The following is a 22,575-nucleotide window of genomic DNA, read 5'->3' as shown; positions in this document are numbered from 1 at the left end:
ACCGGGCCTGACAATTGTCAAAGAAGAGGCGAGAACGGAATGAATAAGGATAAAAAAGAAGGGAAGATACAACCAGAAGTAAATAAGAAAGGGGAATCAGAACAGTTATAAGGCATTTATAGCAATAAATATGCAGTTACGGCTATCTGTAGAAATGAGCAATCAATACAATTAATGCCCATAATAAACCCAAATTATGTGAGAAAACCGTCATGATTGTACACTCCGATATACGGATACAAAATTTTATTTGTAAGGACAGATCCCAAGTACTATTGAAATACATTCTATACTTCTTTGCTTTATCGAAGTTTTCAGCCTTGATTTTAGGAATTGACTATCATTTCATTCCTTATTTCTCTTAGTCAACTTTTTTTTATCGTTTTTATTATTTTCCTAAATATTACAATGAAAGTGAAGTAAAACTTGGTCATCAGTAACCCATTTTCTTCTAAATATAGACTTTGACTAAGAAATCTAATTTTTGGTTAAACAAATTGGTTCCGTTTTCAGGAATTTGATAATCTTTTCACTTTCCAAATTCTTTTTCTCACAACCGACTATGTCAACTGTTAACAAAAATAACCAGCTGAACCCACAGGAGGGAGCAACTCCACCACTCCTCTCTCCACAAGGATCTCTTCAACAGTCCCGTGAGGGGTCACTTGAAAGATCTACGTCACAGGTGAATGATCATCAAGGGGACAAATAGACTGTCGAACAAGACGCTTTAAAGAAATTGATTGCAGAACACGTGAACAGTGCCCTTCAAGCCTTTGTTAGGGGATTTCTAACTGCACCACAAACTCCTCCACCAAACAATACCGCAACCTTGGAAAACCCACGCTCGGGGCTCAAAATAATTATAATTTACAAAGTTTGGTACTAACTTTGCAGAAATAGTTGAAAGAGCAAAATGATCTCATAGAGCAAATACCTGGCGTACCTCCCATGATTAAAGGGTTAGATAATAATAAATATTCAACACAACCCTGGAAGCCAAATGCAACACCTTTGCTGATTCCTAAAAAGTTTAAATGCCTGATATTACAAAATTTGATGGAACAACTGACCCGAGATCATGTAACAGCGTTCACAACTGGCATAAAGGGCAATGATTTAACCAAACAAGAAATCGAATCAGTCTTGGTTAAAAAATTTGGTGAAACACTCACGAAAGGAGCATAAACGTGGTATTCTCTTTTACCTGAAAACTCTATTGATTCTTTTGCTGAGCTTGCAGATTCATTTATAAAAGCACATTCCGGAGCTTAGAAATTTGAAAAAAGGATGGAAGACATCTTTAAGGTAAAACAAGGAAACACATAATTACTCAGGGAGTTTGTGGATAGATTCCAACAGGAGAGAATGATGTTACCACGAGTACCAAACAACTGGGCAGCCATGGCATTCGCGAGCAATCTAAACAAGAAAAGTTCAGAAGCCACGAGAAAACTGAAGGAAAGTTTGCGAGAATTTCCAGCAACAACTTAGAATTACGTGTACAACAGATACAACACGAAGCTGCGGATAGAAGAAGACACGGTTGCACAGCCAAGGGTTGATAAAAGAGCAGGATCGACACGTTTAGAATCTGAAAAATGGACCGGAAAAAATAGGTACGAGCCTTACATGGGTCCTGCAGGTCGAGATTCTCAGTCCAAACAAGAAAACATACGATCTGAATCGAGATCAAGGCAAAAAGATAGGAGTACTTCATCTAGATTCAGAAAGGAACTGGATGCAGGAGGCAAGGACTCCAATACACATGCGAGGGTCAGAGATTACAGTTTTATTATAAGTACCTCCGAGTTGGTAGCTGTTTTAAGAGGTATGGGAGATAAGGTGCGGTGGCCTAAAGAAATGAGATCAGACCCGAGCAAAAGAAATCCAGATTTCGGGTGTGAATTTCACAAAGATCGTGGCCATAGAAAAGCAGATTGTAGGTTACTACAGAGAGAAGTCGAGCATTTGTTGAAGCAAAGTTATCTAATTGACATGTTCAACGAGAAAGGTAGACAATCATATATGAAGAACATACAAGAACCCCCAAAAACCCCATCTCCAAAAAGAACAATTAATGTAATAACCGGGGGAGACGAGGTCAATTGTGTGACATATACAGCTGCAAAAAAGACGTCAAAAGTCACAGTCACTCATGGAAAGAGAGTTCGCCAAGTCTTGGAAGGAGATAGTATAACATTTGATGACGAAGATGTAGACGGCTTGATGATTCCTCACAATGACGCACTGGTAATATCTTTACTTGTACAAATACTAATGTAAAACAAGTTTTGATTGACCCAGGTAGTTACGTGAATATCATTTTACTAAGAGTGGTGAATGAAATACAAGCTAACGACAAGGTGATACCAAAGGCATGGTCTTTGTCTGGATTTGATAATTCAAGCGTTATCACAAAAGGGGAAGTAGTGCTTGCTACGTTTGCAGAAGGGGTTATGAAGGACACAAAGTTTCAGGTGATAGATACGGACATGGCTTATAATATAATTCTGGGAAGACCATGGATTCACGATATGGATGATGTACCGTCCACATTACATCAAGTTATTAAATTTCCTTCACAGTGGGGGATTCGTCAAATCCGTGGATATCAACAAGCTTCTAGAAGTATAAATTTAGTGGTGACTACAAGCACGGCAAACGATGTTGCAGGTGAGAAATAGCAACTACAGAATTTAGTTGAGGACGTTGTAATACAAACCTCAACTGAAGGCATTCCAGGACAAACTGATGTTGATTCAAGACCCGATGTTATTCAAGAACTAGAAGAAAATGAATACATTAAAACAACTACCGAAGAACTCGAAGCGGTGGTGCTATTTATACACTGGCCAGATAGAAAAGTTTACATCGGAGCAAAACCAAAGACTAGAAATGAAAGCTAAGTTAATTGAATTTTTAAAAGCTAATGCAGATTTCTTTGCTTGGTCGCATTCAGATATGACAGGTATACCACCGGAGGTGATGACCCGCAAACTGAATGAGGACCCATCATATCGACCTGTCAAGCAGAAGAAGAGGAAAGAGGGATCCTTCAAAAATCAAGTAATCCAAGATGAGGTACAAAAGCTTTTAAAAATTAGGTAAATACGAGAGGTAAAATACCCTAACTGGATAGCTAATAATGTGGTAATTCCCAAAAAGAACAGAAAATGGCAAGTTTGTGTAGATTATATTGATTTAAATAAAGCTTATCCTAAAAATTCATTTCTTTGCCGCATATAGAACAACTAATTGATTCCACCGCAGGACATGAGCTATTATGCTTTTTACATGCATACTCAGGATATAACCAAATAAAGATGGATCCTCTAGATGAGGAAAAAACTTTGTTTATCACAGACAGAGTGACTTACTGTTACAAAGTCATGCCATTTGGTCTAAAAATGTTGGAGCCACATACCAAAGATTAGTAACTAAAGTGTTTCAAGAACATCTGGAAAAGACTATGGAAGTCTACATTGAGAATATGCTAGTCAAATCAGCACAAGCAAGAGATCATTTTCAACAAATGTCAGATGCTTTCCAGATTTTCCGCAAATACAATATGAAGCTAAATCTAGAAAAATGTGCTTTTGGCATAGCTTCAGGTAAGTTTTTAGGTTTTCTTGTTTCTAATAGGGCTATTGAAGTCAATTCTTCACAAATCAAAGTTATCGAGGAAGTACCGGATGTACTCACAAGCAAAAAAGAAGTGCAGCGATTAACATGAAGAGTAACAGCCCTAGGGAGATTTATTTCAAAATCATCGAAAAAGAGTTTTAAATTCTTTTCAGTATTGAAAAAGCAGAATCAATTTAAATGGGCCGATGAATGCCAACAAGCTCTCAAGGACCTAAAATCGTATTTGTCAAATCCGTCTTTGCTAGCCAAACCAAAAGAAGGAGAAATGCTGCTTATTTACCTTGCTGTGTCAGAAGTGGCGGTAAGTGCAGTGTTGGTACGAGAGGATAAAGGTAAACAATATCCAATATATTATGTTAGTATATCTTTCTCAGGGACACGATATCCTCATCTAGAAAAGCTTACTTTAGCATTAATTATGGCATCTAGAGAGTCGAAACCTTATTTTCAATGCCATCCTATGTTTATAATAAATGCTTTACTCTTGAGAAATATATTGCATAAACAAGAACTGTCTGTTAGGTTAGCTAAGTGGTCAATAGAACTCAGTGAGTATGATATCATATATCAGCCCAGAATTGCAATAAAATTACAAGTTTTAGTAGATTTCAGCACGAATTTAATTCCTGAAGCAGAAAATGAATTACAGGTATTTACCGAATCTAATCTGGGGACTAGGATTTATTTACTGACGGTTCCTCGAATGTTAAAGGAGAGGGCTTAGGTATTATTTTAATTTCGCCTTTAGGGAAAGTTATAAGACAAACAATAAAATGTTATCCCATCACTAACAATGAAGCAGAGTACAAAGCTGTGATTGCAGGTCTGGAACTAGCACGGGAACTTGGCATAGAATAGATTGTAATCAAAAGTGACTTGCAGCTAGTATTTAACCAAATGCAGGGGACTTGCATAGCAAGAGAGGCACGAATTCAACAATACCTGGAAAATGTACGGGAATTAGTCAGACAATTTTAGTCGTGGAAGGCTGTGGAAATACCTAGGGAGGAGAATGCAAAAGTAGATGTGTTGTCCAATATCGCGTTTGTTACGGAGATAACAAATGCAAAAAATGCTATTGTAATACATTTGTTTCATTCGGCACTCGACCAAGACAAGAACGAGGTAAATTTTAGTAATTTAACTTGGGATTGGAGGAACGAGTTTGTCAACTTTTTGCAGTACGGAATCTTACCCGAGGACAAAAAAAAGTCTCAGTTACTTCGCCAAAAAGTCGCCCGGTATTGCTTAATTCGTGAAAACTTGTACCGAAAGATGTTCGGTGGACCTTTGGCACGATGTCTTGGACCTTCACAAATGGAATATGTGATGAGGAAAGTACATGAGGGCACTGCGGCAATCATGCTGGGGGAAGATCATTGGTGAAGACTTTAATAAGAGCAGGATACTATTGGCCAAAAATGGAGGAAGAACAAAAAAACTTTGTAGCCAGGTGCCATAAGGGTTAACAATATGCCAATAACATGCATCGCCCAGCAGAATTGTTACATTCAGTTATTTCACCATGGCCATTCATGAAATGGGGCATGGATATCGTAGGTCTGTTTCCTCAAGTTAAAGGAAAGGTACGATTTTTGTTAGTTTTAACAGATTATTTTTCAATGTGGGCAGAAGCAGGAGCTTTCAAACAGGTGTGATAAAAAGAAGTCAGGGACTTTGATTGGCGAAACATTATCTGCCGGTTTGGAGTTCCAAAGGAAATCGTGTGTGACAATGGCCCACAATTCATAGGCACACAAATGACAGAGTTCTTTCAGAGTTGGCAAATTAAATGAATTACATCTGCACCTTACCATCCTGTAACCAATGGGCGCCCTGAGTCAACAAACAAAGTTATTATTAATAACTTGAAGAAGAGACTAGAAGAATCAAAAGGCAAGTGGCCAGAAGTGTTACCGGGGGTGTTATGGGCTTATCGAACAACAACAAAAACAAGTACGAGCGAGACTCCATTTTCACTTGTCTATGGCACTGATGCCTTAATTCTAGTAGAAATAGGAGAACCAAACATGAGATACACACATGCTACTGAGGAGTCTAATGAGGAAGAAATGCAAATAAATTTGGATTTACTAGAAGAAAGGAGAGAAGCAGCGCTAATAAGGATAGGCTCAAAAACAGATGATTGAACAATATTACAACAGGAAAGCTAATCTGAGATACTTAAAGATTGGGGACTTCGTCCTCAAAAAGGTGTTTCGATCAACAAAAGTGGCTAATGCGGAAAAGTTAAGTCCAAATTGGGAAGACCCTTATAGGGTTCGAGGCATCGCTGGAAAGGGAGCATATGAGTTGGAAACCATGGATGGCAACATATTACCATCAAACTGGAACGCTGTTCATCTGAAGAAGTATTACTTCTTGAAGAAAGAAGTACCCCATGTCGGGTATAACTCAAATACAAATTTAATTTGTTCTTTTTAATTTTACTAACAATTTTAGATGATAGGCAAAAAGCTAGCCCATACCAAATGATGATATTAGACCAGAAAGACACGCGAAATACTGAATTATTCGCGATCTAGGTTGCAAGCTTTCTGATGGGAAAAAAGGTTATGCAGTCATCGTCTAAATGTATATCTCTGAATCCCCTTTGTATTCGGAATGGACCAAAAAGAAGGAGTAATCTAGTGTTCGAGATTTCATACTTCAAGATCAAACACTAGGGGGGGGGGGGGGGGGGGGGCTATGCATATAAACAAAGAAGCAAAAGAGCCAAAAATCAAGCCTGAATCAAAAGCCTTGAAGAAACTTTGAGAAGGTGTGAACTCGCGAGAAGGATACAAGATACGTTCCGTATTCCTACGAGTTTAAGGTTAAGGCCAAAATGTAGTCACGGGAACCCGATTTTGTATTAGAAAATCTACTACAAAAAAAAAATAGTTGTGAAAGTGTTGTATGAATAATAGAGAAAATGATGTAAGAAATTTATTTAAAAGTTCAAAATATAAAACTTCCTCAAATTATTTCTCTTTTACATATATTTACACCAATATAAAGATGAGACGTCATTTTCATCAGTGTCGATTACATAAAAGGGCCATCTTTTATAAAAAAAAACCCATATTTATTAAAGTCACGGATTATTAAAGCGTTTTAAATGCAAGGAAAAAGCTCAAATATCAAAGAGCAGAATAAACGGTAAAAGTAATCGAAGCTTATATATATTAAGCCTTGGAAAAAACAGAGCTATTAGTTTGTCATTAAACCCCCAAAGAAGATATGGGTAACCAAAAACAACCTTCCAAAAAATAACAAACTTCCAAAAAGTTGTTAAGCTAAACAAACATAAAAGAAGGAAAAAACTAAGGAGCATCATCAAGGGGAGAAGAAGGATTAACTTGAGAAGAAGAGGCTTGAAATTTAGCCTCACCAAGAACAAGTCCATTTCCATCACCCTTGGGACCTTCGTGTTCAGGTGAGGAAAAGCGTTGACGCTGCTGGATTTTATCAATTGCTTCTTTAGCCTTAGTATTCTCAGCATTAAGGTCAAAAACCTCCTGGTTGGTTTCAATTAGAGTCTCAAGGCGAGTGTTTAAAAAAGCCCAGCTCACATCCAATGATAGTTTATCCTCGAGAATCTCATAGCCCTTCTCCCACCGGTCAATCTCAGCTCTTCTTTTTCTGCTTCAGAGGCATCTTAAGCTGTCTTCAAAGGAGCGAGAGAACTTTCCAAGAATTGAATCTTATCAGTAGAGGCAGAGAGATCTTCTTGAGCTTGAGTAAGTGTTTGAACCAATTCTCCTGCATAAACCTTTTTTTGATTAAGGAGTTCCCTCAAACTACTTATCTCTTCAGTTGCCTTAGAAAGTTGCTCAGCAAAAGAGGACTCAAGTATATTCTTGTCCTTTCCAACCTGGCTAGAAGAAGCTTTTTCAACTGCTAATTCAGCAGCAACCACCTTCATTTATTGTTCCAAAGCATTCTTTTCCTCCGCCAGAACTTCTTTTTCCAATTGTAGACCTTCGAATTGTTCTTTCCAGTTGTCAGCTTCGGTGCAAAAATCGACAACTTGCTGCTCCGCCTGAGAAACTCTTTTCATAAGCTTTGTGCCAATCAAGTTGATCTGCAAAAAAACAGGAAGGTTTATGAATGAGAAAGAGAAAAGAAAGGAAATATTATTAAGCATGTACCTTCAAAGAAGAATGAACGATATCATTCATTAAAGTTAGTGAGCTTTGGCTTTCTAACTTTCTCTTCTCTACGGGGCCAAGCAAAGGCTTCAACCACACATCGGCTTGACCAGATTTTCTTAGTAAGTTCCCACCTTCAGGTACCTCAACAATAACTCTTTTTATTATCATCCCGCTGCTAGAAGGTCCAGTCTTTGCATGGGAGGCAGCTACGGGAATAGCAGACGAAGTGGACGCAGCCACAGGAGTAACAGCAGGAGTAACATCAGGGAAAGACAAGGGGTTAGTGGAAAGCGAAACTAGAAGGGCAACAAGAGGAAATTCTTTGAAAACAGGCCCAGAAGCTTCATCACCCTCGAAGCCATGAGCAAACAATCTATCAACAGAGCTTGGGGGAGGATCAACATCATCTTCATCGGAAATCACTAAAAGGAGCACTCTCTGGCTCATTCGTGAGTCTAAAAGGGATTGAACTTGTTGAAGGGTCACGAGAAGGAGTAGTTTCATCATTAGAAACCACATGTATTCTGACTCGTGGTCTTCACACTAAAGAACCCTCATTTGTCTCCTCTTCGCCATCAGAGCACGGGCCTTCAATTTTCCTTTTTGAAGAAGAAGCAGTTAAAATTTTTTCCTGAGCAAGACTCAAGGAAAGCCTAGTTGATAGAACAGACGTGGGACTAATGCCATGAATAGGAAACCCTAATAAAAAAAAGGGAAGGATGAGAAATTCTTGAATAAACAAGGGAGAGAAAAGAAAAGACAATGAAGGTAAAAATTACCGTGCATCTTCACTTTCCTACCTAATTTTCGAGAAAGGTATTTCCCGGACCTTTTCTCCATAGGTGCAATTGATAACATTTTTTCTACCCAAGCACGGAAGTTCAGAATTTCATCAAAAACTTCCATGGTTGCTGAAAAATTGGGTATCTGATTATAATGAAGTCTTTCGAGATATTATAAAAGAAAAAAAAGAAGAAAGCTTACGTGCAAAGTTTCATTTCTCCGGGAAAGGCATGTTTCTTTTCCCACTAATCCACTAGTAGGAGAAGCAACAAAGCGAGCATACCAGCCACGGTCCCGATCGTCTTCAGGGCTAACCAAAACTCTCTTACTTCTAGCCACGAGAGTAAAGACACCTTCATGAAACAGTTTGGGGGAGTAAAGGTGAAGCAGATGCCGAAAAGTAAAAGGCATGAAAACCAGTTCTGCTAATTAACGAAGGCATGCAACAACCCTCCATACTATGGGGCCAGTTTGGCCAAGACACACGTTGAAATAACGGTAGAATTCAAGGATTACTCGATCAATAGGAGGTTTGAACCATAAAGTGAAGGGATAGGTATAGACAAAAGAAAAACCAGCATGATAGGAAGTAATTCTCTGGTTGGCAGCAGGAACTAAAACTGGGAAATCTTGTTTCCAGTGACATTCTCTTCGAACCAGGGAAAGAAGACCAGTAGTGATCAAACTCGGGTAAAGGTCAGCCGAATTGAGGGAGGCCATGGAAGAAACTTGGTTCCTTATGGTTTCACGATCAGTTACAAAAGAAAATTCTTGAGGAACAATCTCTGCAACTGTGGGTTCACGCATAAGATCAGCTAAATCTCTATTCCTAGAAGATGATCTAAGGGGTTAAAGGAGCTCTAGACCTAGAAGAAAATGGTTTAGTAGCACTACTCTGAGAAGAAGAATCACGGTTAGATAACCAAGACTACGAAGCCTACCACCCCTCCTACTTCTAGTGGGAGCATTAGAAGGAACAAACTCGTCAACAATCGCAACCTTGCGAGGGTCTAGGGAGTTGTCCAAAGAAATACAGAAGAAAGATGCAGAAAAATTCAAAGCAAGAATAAGATGATGGATACTGAAGAAGGAAGAATCTAAGAAATCAAAAAAGAATGAAGTATTTATAAGGAGACACGACCATTGTTAAAGTTGGTTATTATGAAGCATCATAATGGAACCATCACTTCGTGACTAATGCGGCCGCAGAAAAACCCTAAAAAGCGCTGAAAAATTGCAGAGTCAATCGTTAGAAGCCACGTAGCATGGGCATTAAATGGATGTGATGTACGTCGCATCGATTCTGAAGGAGACATGATAACATTCGAAAAACGGCGGTAGAGAATTCCCACCATAAAAGCTTTCGACTTCCCGAATATTCAGTCGAGAATATTCAGAAAGTGGGGAGGGGGACTATCTGTATTGGTGGAAAATGGTATTACACGTGGAACGTTAGTATGCTGATGAAGCGCGACGTGCGGAACAGTGATATAACGACAACTAGCGTTCTCAATTAATAGGATTAATTGAGCGAGGAAGGCACAGGAGAAACACCCGCGAGACAATACATATAAGAGAACCGGGCCTGACAGTTGTCAAAGGAGAGGCGAGGACGGAATGAATAAGGATCAAAAAGAAGGGAAGATACAAGAACCCGAATTTATAACTGCATATTTATTGCTATAAATGCAGTTACGGCAATCTGTGAAAATGAGCAACCGATACATTTAATGCACATAATAAACCCAAATTATATGAGAAAATCGTTATGATTGTACACTCCTATATAAGGATACAAAATTTTATTTGTAAGGACAGATCCCAAGTACTATTGAAATAAATTTTATACTTCTTTGCTTTATCGAAGTTTCAACCTTGATTTTAGGAATTGACTATCATTTCATTCCTTATTTCTCTTAGTCAACTTTTTCTATTGTTTTTATTATTTTTTTGTAAATATTACTGTGAAAGTGAAGTAAAACTTGGTAATCAGTAACCCGTTTTCTTCTAAATATAGACTTTGACTGAGAAATACACCATACTTGGTTAAATAAATTTTCTTATTGTTTGACCTAAAAAAAAAGTTTGCTCTCGTCTTCTGCATGTTGTCTTGCCAATTTTGTTCTATTCCTCTAGATTGTTTTTACCATGTCTTGATTTTTCCACTAATAAACTGATTACCATATGAATAGCATTGTTAGAAATTGATATAAGAGATTCAATAGGTTTTCTATGTCAAAATACTTTTTAATTCTTATAAAGATGCGGAATATCAACGATTAAACAGATAGCTTGTACCTTAATAGCTTTGTTCGTTTTTCATCTTCTCTAATTTTCTTTAAAAATCAATTCAGATTATCATTAGTTTTAGAAACTATCAACATTGTCACGCACGTTTGTTCCTGAGTCACAATGGAGCAAAAAGAATTATGGAGAAAAAAAGAAAATCAATCTTGTGCAATTTTAAATTTGAGTATTCTTAATTAAAGCAAAGAATACTTTTTTTTTATTTGGCAATAACTCAGATATTAATTAATCAATGTACTTTATTTTCTTGTTCCTCGATCACCACGCCAACACAAAAGAAACAGATACAAAGAGAAGAAAGAAAAGTTGTAAAAAGCTGAAATTCGTTTCAAGGTGTTAAATGATGGCATGTCCTAAATCTCAGAGTCTTGACTTAATTGCAAATGTCAGCTCAGGGAAAAGACAGTTAGCAAGATTCACAACTCACGTGTATCGATTAACTAAATTGAATGTCGTTTAATCGTTTGTCTAAATTAAGAATGGAATAACTAATAAGCCACGGTGTTCAGTGTTTGTTGATCGTGAAATTTTGTCAAATATTTATTTATTATTTATTGATTAAACCAGAAAATTAACTTTTTAAATTATTTAATTTTGACTCATAGAGGCTAATTTGAGCTACATAGTGGATGGATATTTGCTGCAACTCTATCCGATTCTCAACGGAAGGAAAACAAGGGAGAAATTTAAAATTAGCCAAATTTACAAGTGATCATTCAAAAATAGCTACAGTTTCAAAAGTAATCGAAATTTAGTCACTTTTTATGTAAAGATAAATTTGAACGAAAACACTGTTCAAAACTGGAAAATACTCTAGCATAATATACTGGAGTTCCAACATAAGTATACTCGAACTCCAGTATATTATAATGGAGTTCCAGCATAAGTATACTGGAACTCCAGCATAATATACTGGAGTTCCAGTATAATATATCGGTCCAGTCTAATATGCTGGAAGTTCATACACAGGTGCTCCAATCTCCAGTATATTATGCTGGAGTTCCAGCATAATATGCTGGAAATTCATACACAGGTGCACCGATCTCCAGTATATTATGCTGGGCCGGTCCCTGTTGCAGCAAAATAGTGGCTATTTTTCAATGACTTTGCAAATGCTGGCTTTTTTAAATGACCAGTCCGAAAACTGGCTAGCCCGTGCTATTTTTACGGAAAACAAAACTGTTGGGCTTCGTCATTTTAAGCTTGATCCAGGCCCACGTATTTCTCCTCAAACGAGAGGTGAGTTAAGAAAGATTTATGTGAAACTATAGGTGTGTTTGGTATTGACGGAAAATATTTTTCACGAAAATACATTTCTGAAAATATACTTGGAAAACAAGTGGTTTTCTTACTTATGGGAGAGGGAGGAGTGGGTGGTGGGTTGTGTTGGGGTTTGTTTGGGAGAGAGACATTTGCCGGAGCGTTGGGGGGTGGGCGGAGAGTGCCGTGGTGGGTGTGTCGGGATGCAGGATGGTAGGTCAGGTACGGGGCCAGGTAGCGAGAGTGTGGATTAGGGGTGGGGGTTGGGGTGAGGTGAGGGTGGTAAATGTTGAAAAGTAGTTTTGAAAAACGTTTTTCCTCCTCTTAGTAGGGAAGTTATTTTCTTCCAATTGGAGAAAAGTGAGTCTATAAGAAAAATATTTTCAAAATATTTATACCAACCAAACATGAAAAAATTAAACTAAGATTTTCCAAACACACCCTATATGTCATATTGTCTGCGAAGACAAATTCAAGGTGGAACAAGAAATTGATGTTGCAATTTGAAAAAGATGGACCAAAAGAAAGGGTTGGGGAAACTTATGTTATAATTGTTAAGATAACTTCTATTATGTTGATCAGACATGCAGTTATCATTTCAAGGGAATATTCGTGTCACAAGTTGCCAGCTGGATAAATTCAAGTTGCCAGCTGGATAAATTTTCTCATGTAAAGTTTGACCGGTGATATATGGCTTATTACTAGTGGCCTTGATACTGCTCAGCTAAATTTTGATGTCCTTTGTTCTAAATTTTTGATAACAAGCTTTTTAAGCTGCTGCAAAAAAAAATAAATTCATTCCCTGTTTGTGCTCTTGACAAAATCAAGTCTTTGAAAAATATAGTGGATTATTTCAGTTGAAGGACATGGTAGATTAATGACGGAAAGTAGAGGATGGTAGGGAGAGAGAGAGAGAGTGAGGAAGAAAGAGAAAAAAAAAGATTGATAGAAAAAGAAGGCATTTCGCGCTCATTCACAGTGTAGCACACACACCCTGACATGTCAGCAATATTTGTCGAATAGATACACTTAGACTTGAGTTATGGTGTTCAATAGGAAAAAAGATTAGTCTAAATGCAAAAAAGGGCCAATATATCCGCTAAACTTTGCTAGAAATGACTGAACACTAAAATAATAGGTTGAAAACCAGCTTAATGGCTGTTAGTCATGCTTTTCTAGAAAACGCAGAGGATTTTAAGTGAATATTATACAACCTTATCTTCATTTGCAGTAGAATCAAATGGAAGCTGAAGTGGCAATTAGGTAAAAGCTAAATGTTTATTAATGCATAACGCATACAAATGTATAATATTAGTACAAACTTTGTCTTATTTTCTTAGAGCATTACCAGCTCGATCAGGTGGAGGAGCTCTAATTAGTTACTTGCTTAGGCTTCATGTATAGGAACTAATGGCATTTCGCCTCCATAAAACTCAGGTAGCTGACTTTCATCAATGTCTTCAAGTAGAGTTGTCATTAGTCGTTTGTTTTCCACAAATGTGATCTGAGAAGAAAGATAGAAATTAATTTGGTAAAGATGATTAATCTAACACAAGGTTTAACCAATAACTTAACTAGGCAATCCTTAGCTACCACTGCAAATTGACTAGACTCCAGCATTGTTTCATCAACCATTGTAGAGCCTCACCTTCTTTTTGGTCTTGTTATCAATAAAAGGACACACAATTTTCCACATTGTCCAGAATAGGTAAGGAACATGAACTAAAATTAGTTTTTCAAGTCTTTCAGGGTAGCAGTCCTGCAATTAATAGTAGTAAACTTCAAGATTATGGACTACAAGGAGAAAAAATGAAAAGGATTTCACACATATATATTCTAGCAGCGAAACGCTTTTACACTATCACTATATTTTAACATATTTTAACTTTTACTCGGAAAAGTACCTTGTTTTCCAGGTTACTGAGTCTTCTTAAGTACTATGACGGTTATCAATAGTTATCTTTTAGGTCATTTGAAAAAAGATCTTACGCTGTTCGTGTATAGAAGTTAAACTCTACAAAAGTGATTAATTAGACCTGTAAAATGGATAGAGCCCCAATGTACGCACGAGCATCGCTGTTGGCATAGCCAAAACCCTGGAGATCCGCAATTACCACAAACTTTTCCCTACTTGGTGAGGTCCTGAATCATTAAAAAAATCACAAAATAAAACAATAAAAATATCAAGGTTGAAGCTTCTTTGAAAAGGTAATTTTTCCCAACTGAGTATATAATACAAGATAGTGTACCTTGAACATAGTTTGTCCAAAGCAAAGACCACAAATCCTGGAAATCAGAACAAAGTCTTGGCTATAAATCAAGTAGCAGGCTAAGTGGAACAGAATAAAGAGAGAAAACAAAATCATACGTTTGAACTCGCCAAAACCACCTAGTTTATTATGAAAATGTCTGGCACCTAAAATGACAGCAATAGGGCGTCCTTGTTTGTCCACTCCTTGCATGAACATTTTGTTGTGTGCTATCTGGTTTGGAATCTCACTCGCTGAAATAGACCCATTTGGTGCAATGTTTTTTTTCCATTTAAGGCATTTCAACAACATTGCCGTAGCTTTGTCTACGTCCAGATCCCTAGCTCGAAGAAATCTTCTTATCTCAAAATCATCTACTTCCTGAAAACAATTGTTGTATAAAAAAAAAGTGATAAGAAAATGGACTCTAAGCCTAACTCATCAAAAAATTAGCTCATGAGGTGAGAATATCTCAAAATCACATAACGAGGCACAATCAATTTCTTTAATCAACCCACTACACTTAACACATCCCCTACGGCCAGAGCGGACATTTGGGGCATGGACATATAACATAGGGGCTTAACATTGGATAAACCAAGAACATGGATGGGTCTAACTCTTACACATGATTAGAGGGTGTTTGGCTAAGCTTATAAATTGCAAGCTGGTCAAACTTCCTTATAAGCACTTTTTGACTTATTTATGTGTTTAGTAAACACCTAAATGCTTATAAGCAAACTACATCTTTGAGTTATATTAAGGGGGTTCAAAACTTAATATATAGAGATAAAAAACAGATTTTGCTTTATATATACACTGTAATTTTTGGCGAAGGGGGTTCGGGTGAACCCCCTTCCGCCCTCCTAAATCCGCCACTGTAAGCAAGTGTTTATAAGCTAAAATCAGCAATAAGTCATAAGTTGGTCACCCCCAACTTATGTTTTTTTCAGCTTATAAGCACTTTTAGTTTGACCAATGCTTTTACTAGTTTAACTAATAATATTTTTAATTCACAAAATACTTTCCCCCAAAATAAATTTTCCAATTTTCTCTTCATTCCAAATCGTTGTTCTATCATTTTCTTTACAAAGAAACTTTTTAATTTATAATCTTTTGTGAATTTTTAAGGGTATTTTAGTTTTTTTAACAAAAGAACAACTTATCAACACTTTTTCACCAAACATATCAACTGTTTATTATCAGTTTCAGCATGTTAGTCTAAACACGTAGATGCTTATTTAAAAAATCAGTTTTAGCACTTTAAAATGTTTTCAGCACTTGAAGCTTATCAGCTACTTACAATCAGCAATTCTAAACGGGCTCTTAGAATAATGAAAATTAGGCCAAATTCAACTGCAAAAGCTAGTTCCTGGGTGTATATTTTCCAAGACCTACAACATCTCATTTCCTTTTAACTCACTAGAAGTTGTACACTTATAGTATGTTTAACCAAGCTTTTCCGAACCTAGAAGCACTTTTTTTCAAAGTTAAAGTGTTCGGCCAAGCTTTTGGAAGAAAAAAGGTGCTTTTGAGGAGAGGCAAATGCAGTTTTGAAAAAGCAGAAAACAGTAGCTTTCCCCAAAAGCACTTTTGAGAAAAATACACTTGAAACATATTTTGAAAGCTTGTACAAACACTAATTGCTAATCAGAAGTGCATTTCAAATTTATTAGCCAAATACACAGAATTTTTCACCAGTTTCTCAAAATAAGTAGATTTTAGAAACTTGATAGAACAGGCTATTAAAAACATCTCTTGCACTTGATAATTTTAACATAGAAAAATCTTGAGTTTTACAAAAAAGCGGAAGGAAAGAAACTAATATAGAGTTACTCCCTGCATTTCACTTGACTTATTATTATTTTCTTATTAGCCCTTTTTATTAGCTCGCTTCAAGATAAAATGATATATTTTTAAACTTCCTTGAAGCTTTTGCAACCTACAAATGTTATATCATATTATGATCATAAGTTTCAAAAGTATGAATATAATAACACAAATATTATGATATGTTAGAAATGATAAATTTTAAAGTCTTTTTTTTCTTTTAAACTTCGTATCAAGTAAAATTAAAAAGTACCAAACAAATTGAAATAGCGGGAGTACAATACAATTACCTTGGAAGAAGGATCCTGCTTTTCGACAAGAGCTCTCATGAGGCAAATCTTATTCTTCTCTTCTTCACTGATTTTGTCATCGCATTTTACTTGGATCTCTTGTGTTACTGATTCTTCTTCCTGCTGCAATTTTGTTTCAAAATGAATTCCATTATTGTTTAACTCCTTTGCCACTGCCTTAACCTTTCCCTCCATCACTTTCTTTCTTGCACCAATTACTAGCAGGAGAAATATACAAGGCACAGAAAAGATAACAAAATGTTTTGCTTCAATTTATGGCTAACTTAGAGGAGAAAATTAAAAAGAGGAATATAGGGAAGCTAGAAAAATTAAGACTTTGCCTTAATGAGTAAATCAAAAATGGGACCACCGTGGATGTAGTTGACAAATGAATTTATAGGGACCAAATACTATTAAAATCGTAGATGATGAGTATCTATCTATATACTTGTATTCTAGCCAGTGGTAAATGATAGGATCTCTCTATTATTTCTAATACGGAGCAGGAATCCGAATTAATCAGTTCTGGATACAATATGATGGTAAAAAAAATTATGCTAGATAAAGGTAGAATTGGAATTTAAAAGCGGTGAGTGCACCTTTTAATATACATATAAATATTTGTCAAAAAAAAATTGTGGATACGTGTTTGTTTTCATGGGTAAGTCATCAGATCAAACTTGAAATTGAGGGTATTTGAAACTCTCTTGGAAGAAAGAAGTTGCTTTTTCAACACGAGCTCTCATCCACATGTAATGTGTTAGATCAGATCTGCCGCTAATATTAATGCAATTGCAAACCATATATAAGTATATTCTGGAAAGATATATTGTACAATTATAGCGGTTGGCGCCTACTTACCTAACTCATAGTAGCTTTAACTAAGGGTGTGTTTGTGTTGGCCCAAGTAAATGTTAGTTTTGAAGACCGACAAAGGAACTCAGACATGAACCAGGTCCATTTCAAAGGAGCACAGATGTGGGTAGACTTGAGCATGTGGGATGCACGTGAAGGAGATAAACCTAACTTGACACATTTGATATCTCCTGATCCTGATCGAAAAGGTTACATAATTGATAAGGAGAAGGACTCCTTACTCAAAGAGAACACGGTTTAAGAAAGGGAAAGAGTTAGAGGTTGAGATCAACTAGAACTCTTCCACCAAGGAAAAGTAGCATCGGAATTCTAGTGAATCTCTATTTACTAACTCTATAAATATCAGTGTTGTTCTCTTTTACATGTAACGCACATAAGCAGAAGTTAAACGTGAATTGAGAGCAAAATAGCAAGTAGTTCGTGTGTGATTCAAGTGTGCAAACCTGAAGCTACGTGAACCAGTTAGAAGAACCAGTTCCAAGTGTCTGTCATTTATTCTAGTTCAATTGTAGTGGGTGGTTTCATATTGTACCTTTCAGCTTTATCTAGAGGCAATTGTAATAGGTACTCAGAGTATTCAAGTTAGAGTTAACTTGAAGTTGTCGCAACAGTTAGAGGCTGGTTGCTACAACGGGATTAGAATTAGTCCTAGGTTTACAAAAGAGTTTTTGTAAATGCAGTTTTTGGCTCAATGATTTTAGTGGAGAGTTTGGGAAAATCCTACTGGAAAGTAGGTCGTGGTTTTTTCACCTTTTGAGCCAGGTGTTTTCCACGTAAAATACTTGTGTTCTTTACTTTCCGCATTTACTATTTTTGCAATAGTAGGTTAAAGAACACTTAGAAGAACCAAGTCCTTCCATAATCAGTTTAAGCGAAAAATTGGTCACCGCACAAATCACCCCCCTCTTGTGTTGAAGTATAAAACATCATTTGGTATCAGAGCGGGTTATCCTTGAAGAGGCTAACACCTTAGGAACAGATCAAGATGAGTGCACCACCTGGAAACTGGGAAGGGCAATCCACTGCTAGGCCTCCACTCTTCAATGGCCAGTACTACTCCTTGTGGAAAAACAGGATGAGAGATCACATAATCGGAGAAGATTATGAGCTATGAGATATTGTCACTGATGGCCCTAGCTACCATGAAGAAGAATGCTGAAGGAGTAGACGTGCCAAAAACAAGAGCTGACTGCAATGCTGAGGACTTGAGAAAATGGGAAAAGAATGCTAAGACCAAGAAATGGCTTGTGTGTGGACTTGGTCCATACGAGTACAGTAGAATTCAAAGCTGTACCACTGCTAAGGAAATCTGGGACACTCTGCAAGTGGCTCACGAAGAAACTCCTCAAGTAAAGAGATCAAGAGGAACACTGCTGTATTCTTAATATGAGAATTTCACCATGAAGGAAGGAGAAACCATTCAAGAGATGTATACAAGGTTCACCACACTAACAAATGAACTTAAGTCTCTTGGAAGGGTTATTCTCGAAGAAGATAAAGCTGAGAAGATTTTGATACGGGTTTTGCCAGTCACTTGGGAAAGCAAAATCACTGCAATTCAGGAATCAAAGAATATTTCCACCCTTAAGTTGGACGAGCTAATTGGAAATCTCACTGCCTATGAACTTAGAAGGCAAACCATGCAGATGGATGCACCCAAGAAGGAAAGGAGCCTGCTCTCAGAATCACTGAAGGTGCTGATCTTGAAGAGGATGAAATGTCTATGATCACAAAGGATTTCAAGAAGTATCTAATGAGAGGAAAGAGTTCTTCAAGAGGTGCAAGATACAACAAACCAAGGGTTCCTGAAAAATAGACCAACGAGGGCTACTACAAGTGTGGTAAGACAGATCATCACATCAAAAACTGCCCTCAGTGGGAAATTGAATGGAAGAAGGAAATGGCTGAACGAAGAAACAGGAAGAAGGAACAGGTTCATCTCAAGAAAAAAAAGGATCAACAAAGGCTATGGTTGCTGCCTGGGGAGAAAGCTCAGATGAGGATTCAGAGGATGAAGATGGAGAGGAACAAGCACTTATAGCCATTGGAGAATTTGATGAGGGTCTGAGGTAAGTGTGATTCATCTCAAAGACAATATTAAGTTTTTATCTAAAAAAAGTCTATCTGAGTTACTTCTAGATTTCATTGATGAATCTGAGGTCATAAACAATGAAAAAGAACAGCTGTCTAAGGAATGTGTGATCTTGAAAGCTAAGTGTAAAAATCTGGAACTTAGGGCTAGTGAAAGTGATAGTAAAAATGCTGAGTTAAAGAACCAGGTTCTTGATCTTGACACCACTGTGCTAGAGCTTAGATCTGAAAATTTAAAACTAAAATTAGGAACAGGTAAAAAGAAAGTTGATCACACTCATCTCACTTTAGAAGAAAACCTAGGAAAAATGAAAGATGAGTTGTACAAAAGAGATGAGCAGATAAGAGTCCTAAAAGAAGATCTAAGCAAGGTTAAGCACGAGCTAGACAGAACTTGTAAATGGAATAGGTCCTCTGATGCACTTTCATGGCTACAAGAACACCATAGTAGAAATAAGAGAGGACTTGGCTACGGGACCCTTACACCTAAGTGGGATCCTAAAAGCAAGTACATCACACTTCCTGAGAACAAAATCTGCACACACCGTGGTAAGACTGGTCACTACAAAATTGAATGTACTGCAAAAGAAAAGGCTAGCCAAAAGAATAAAATATTTGTTCAAGGGAAAAATAGGCTGCCAGAATGGTCTAAAAAGAATTTAATTCACCCCTTTGCCTATAGAAAGGGACCCAAACTAGTTTGGATTCCTAAGACTAACCCCTGATTTCCTTTTGCAGGTTCAAGTGGAGGGGAGCAGTCAAATATGGTACATGGATAGTGGCTGCTCAAAGCATATGACTGGAAGCAAGAACCAGTTCCTTTCACTTGAGGACCTCAAAGAGGGTAATGTCTCCTTTGGAAATGGTAAGAAAGGTGAGATCATTGGGGTTGGAAAGGTAGGTAAGACAGACTCGCTCTCCATTGAGAATGTCTATTTGATAGATGGCTTGAAATACAACCTAATCAGTGTATAACAACTGTGTGACAGAGGTAACTTGGTAGCATTCACCTCTACCAAATGTTTTGTGATAAGTCTTACCACTGACAAGAATATTATTTTGCAGGGAAAAAGAGTAAACAATATATACATTATAGATCTGTCCACTCTTTCAGAAAATGAACTCACTTGCTTAAGTGTGTTGGACAATGATCCCTTCCTTTGGCATAAGAGACTTGGACATGCAAGTCTATGTCAACTCAACAAATTAGTCTCCAAGGACCTGGTGATAGGGCTGCCTCTAACATCATGTTTAAGGAAGACAATGTTTGTGAGACTTGTGCAAGGGGGAAGCAGGTAAGATCCTCTTTTAAATGCAAGAAAGTGGTAAGCACGACCAGATCGATGGAACTGGTTCATATGGATCTCTGCAGTCCAATGAGAACATTAACCAGAGGTGGTAAAAGATATCTGATGGTGCTTGTTGATGATTACTCTAGGTTTACTTGGACATTGTTTTTAACATCTAAAGATGAATAACTTGACATGTTTACTTCTTTTGTTAGAAAAACTCAGAAACAACTAGGTAATCAACTTGCATAAATTAGGTCTGATCATGGAACTGAATTTGAAAATGCTAAGTTTGCTGAATTTTGTGATGTGCATGGCATAGATCATAATTTTTCTGTCCCTAGGACTCCACAACAAAATGGAGTAGTTGAAAGAAAGAATAGGACACTTGAAGATATGGCTATGACTATGCTTCTTTCTAGTAAATTGCCCCACAACTTCTGGGCAGAAGTTGTAAACACTGTATGGTACATCATTAATAGGTGCATGACTAGACCTCTTGTAGAGAAGACTGCCTATGAGTTACTTAAAGGGAGAAAACCAAATATATCCCATCTTAGGGCATTTGGATGTAAGTGCTTTGTGCACAACAATGGAAAGGACTCCCTAAGTAAGTTTGATCCCAGAAGTGATGAGGGAGTATTCTTGGGATATTTTTCACATAGCAAAGCTTATAAAATGTACAGCAAAAGAACTATGTGTGTAGAAGAAAGTGTACATGTGGTTTTTGATGAAACTAATATTCTTTCTGAGAGACAGGAACATGAAGATGAAGCTATTGGGCTGGTAAAAATTTTAAATGAAATCACAGCCCAAGCTAAAGCTGCACCAGAAGAAGGAACAGGTTCTTCCATCCAGGGCAACCTGATAGGGGGAACTGAACAAAGAGGAACTGAATCTAATTCCTCAATGGAACTTGTCCATGAGCCTGTTCCTCAGCAGAAAAACATGGGAGAAACATCAAGCGGAAATCAGTAGGTTGTGAAACCTTACAAGTATCAAAGTTCTCATCCCATTGAGAACATAATTACTGATCCAACTTCTGGAATTAAAACTAGATCTTCATTAAAGAATCTTTGTGCTTTTGATGCTTTCTTATCTCTTATTGAACCTAAAAATATTTCTGAGGCTTTGCAGGATGCAGACCGGGTAAATGCAATGCAAGATGAACTCAACCAGTTTGAAAGGAGTCAAGTTTGGCATCTGGCTCCAAGAACCAAGGACAGATCAGTAATTGGCACTAAATGGGTCTTCAGAAACAAACTTGATGAAGATGGTTTTGTTACAATGAACAAGGCAAGATTGGTGGTTCAAGGTTATAGCCAAGAGGAGGGCATAGACTATGATGAGACCTTCGCTCCAGTTGCAAGGTTGGAAGCAATAAGACTCCTCATAGCCTTTGCTGCATACATGGAATTTACTCTTCACTAGATGGACGTCAAGAGTGCCTTCCTCAATGGCTACTTAAAGGAAGAAGTGTTTGTCAAGCAACCTCCAGGTTTTGAAAGCAATGAGTGTTTTGATCATGTATACAGACTTGACAAGGCACTCTATGGACTCAAGCGGGCCCCTAGAGCATGGTATGAACGACTATCAAAATTTTTGCTTGAACATGGCTACAAGAGAGGTAAAATTGATAACACTCTATTCTTGAGAGAAAAAGCTAAAGATTTTCTAGTAGTACAGATATATGTTGATGACATAATTTTTGGAGCAACTACTGAAAAACTAAGTAAGGAATTTGCTAAACTAATGGGGAGTGAATTTGAAATGAGTATGACGGGTGAGCTTAATT

At 37.2% G+C, this 22,575-nt stretch overlaps 1 protein-coding gene across 6 annotated transcripts; it reads right to left on the bottom strand.

Moving 5' to 3' along the window:
* Positions 1 to 13,391: 13,391 nt before the first annotated feature.
* Positions 13,392 to 17,286, bottom strand: LOC109219202 (random slug protein 5-like). Of its 6 annotated transcripts, none has more exons than XM_019383642.1 (6): positions 16,525 to 17,285; positions 14,545 to 14,785; positions 14,405 to 14,441; positions 14,192 to 14,297; positions 13,804 to 13,914; positions 13,392 to 13,659 (listed from the first exon to the last, which is right to left on the bottom strand). In XM_019383642.1, exons 1-6 carry the CDS (start codon positions 16,717 to 16,719, stop codon positions 13,543 to 13,545), a joined length of 807 nt encoding a protein of 268 aa, XP_019239187.1. In that variant the 5' UTR covers positions 16,720 to 17,285; the 3' UTR covers positions 13,392 to 13,542. The 6 variants fall into 6 exon arrangements, 5 of the variants coding, with proteins under 5 accessions (XP_019239187.1, XP_019239188.1, XP_019239186.1 ...); XM_019383643.1 differs by having other exon boundaries at positions 14,572 to 14,785; positions 16,525 to 17,284; XM_019383641.1 differs by having other exon boundaries at positions 14,524 to 14,785; positions 16,525 to 17,283.
* Between the last annotated feature and the right edge of the window lie 5,289 nt (positions 17,287 to 22,575).

The sequence above is a fragment of the Nicotiana attenuata genome, unplaced genomic scaffold (genome assembly GCF_001879085.1).
Source record: "Nicotiana attenuata strain UT unplaced genomic scaffold, NIATTr2, whole genome shotgun sequence".
NCBI lineage: Eukaryota > Viridiplantae > Streptophyta > Magnoliopsida > Solanales > Solanaceae > Nicotiana > Nicotiana attenuata.
Note: the sequence above shows the minus strand (reverse complement) of the source record. Positions and strands in the feature narration are given on the sequence as shown.

What these genes read in the sequence shown, in the direction of transcription:
- LOC109219202 (XM_019383641.1), bottom strand. Translation starts at nt 16,719, where the DNA reads ATGGAGGGAAAGGTTAAGGCAGTGGCAAAGGAGTTAAACAATAATGGA. An exon ending in AGCAGGATCCTTCTTCCAAG is followed by an intron (nt 14,786 to 16,524) that starts GTAATTGTATTG and finishes AATTGTTTTCAG; the next exon opens with GAAGTAGATGATTTTGAGAT. An exon ending in GGGCTCTATCCATTTTACAG is followed by an intron (nt 13,915 to 14,191) that starts GTCTAATTAATC and finishes TATTAATTGCAG; the next exon opens with GACTGCTACCCTGAAAGACT.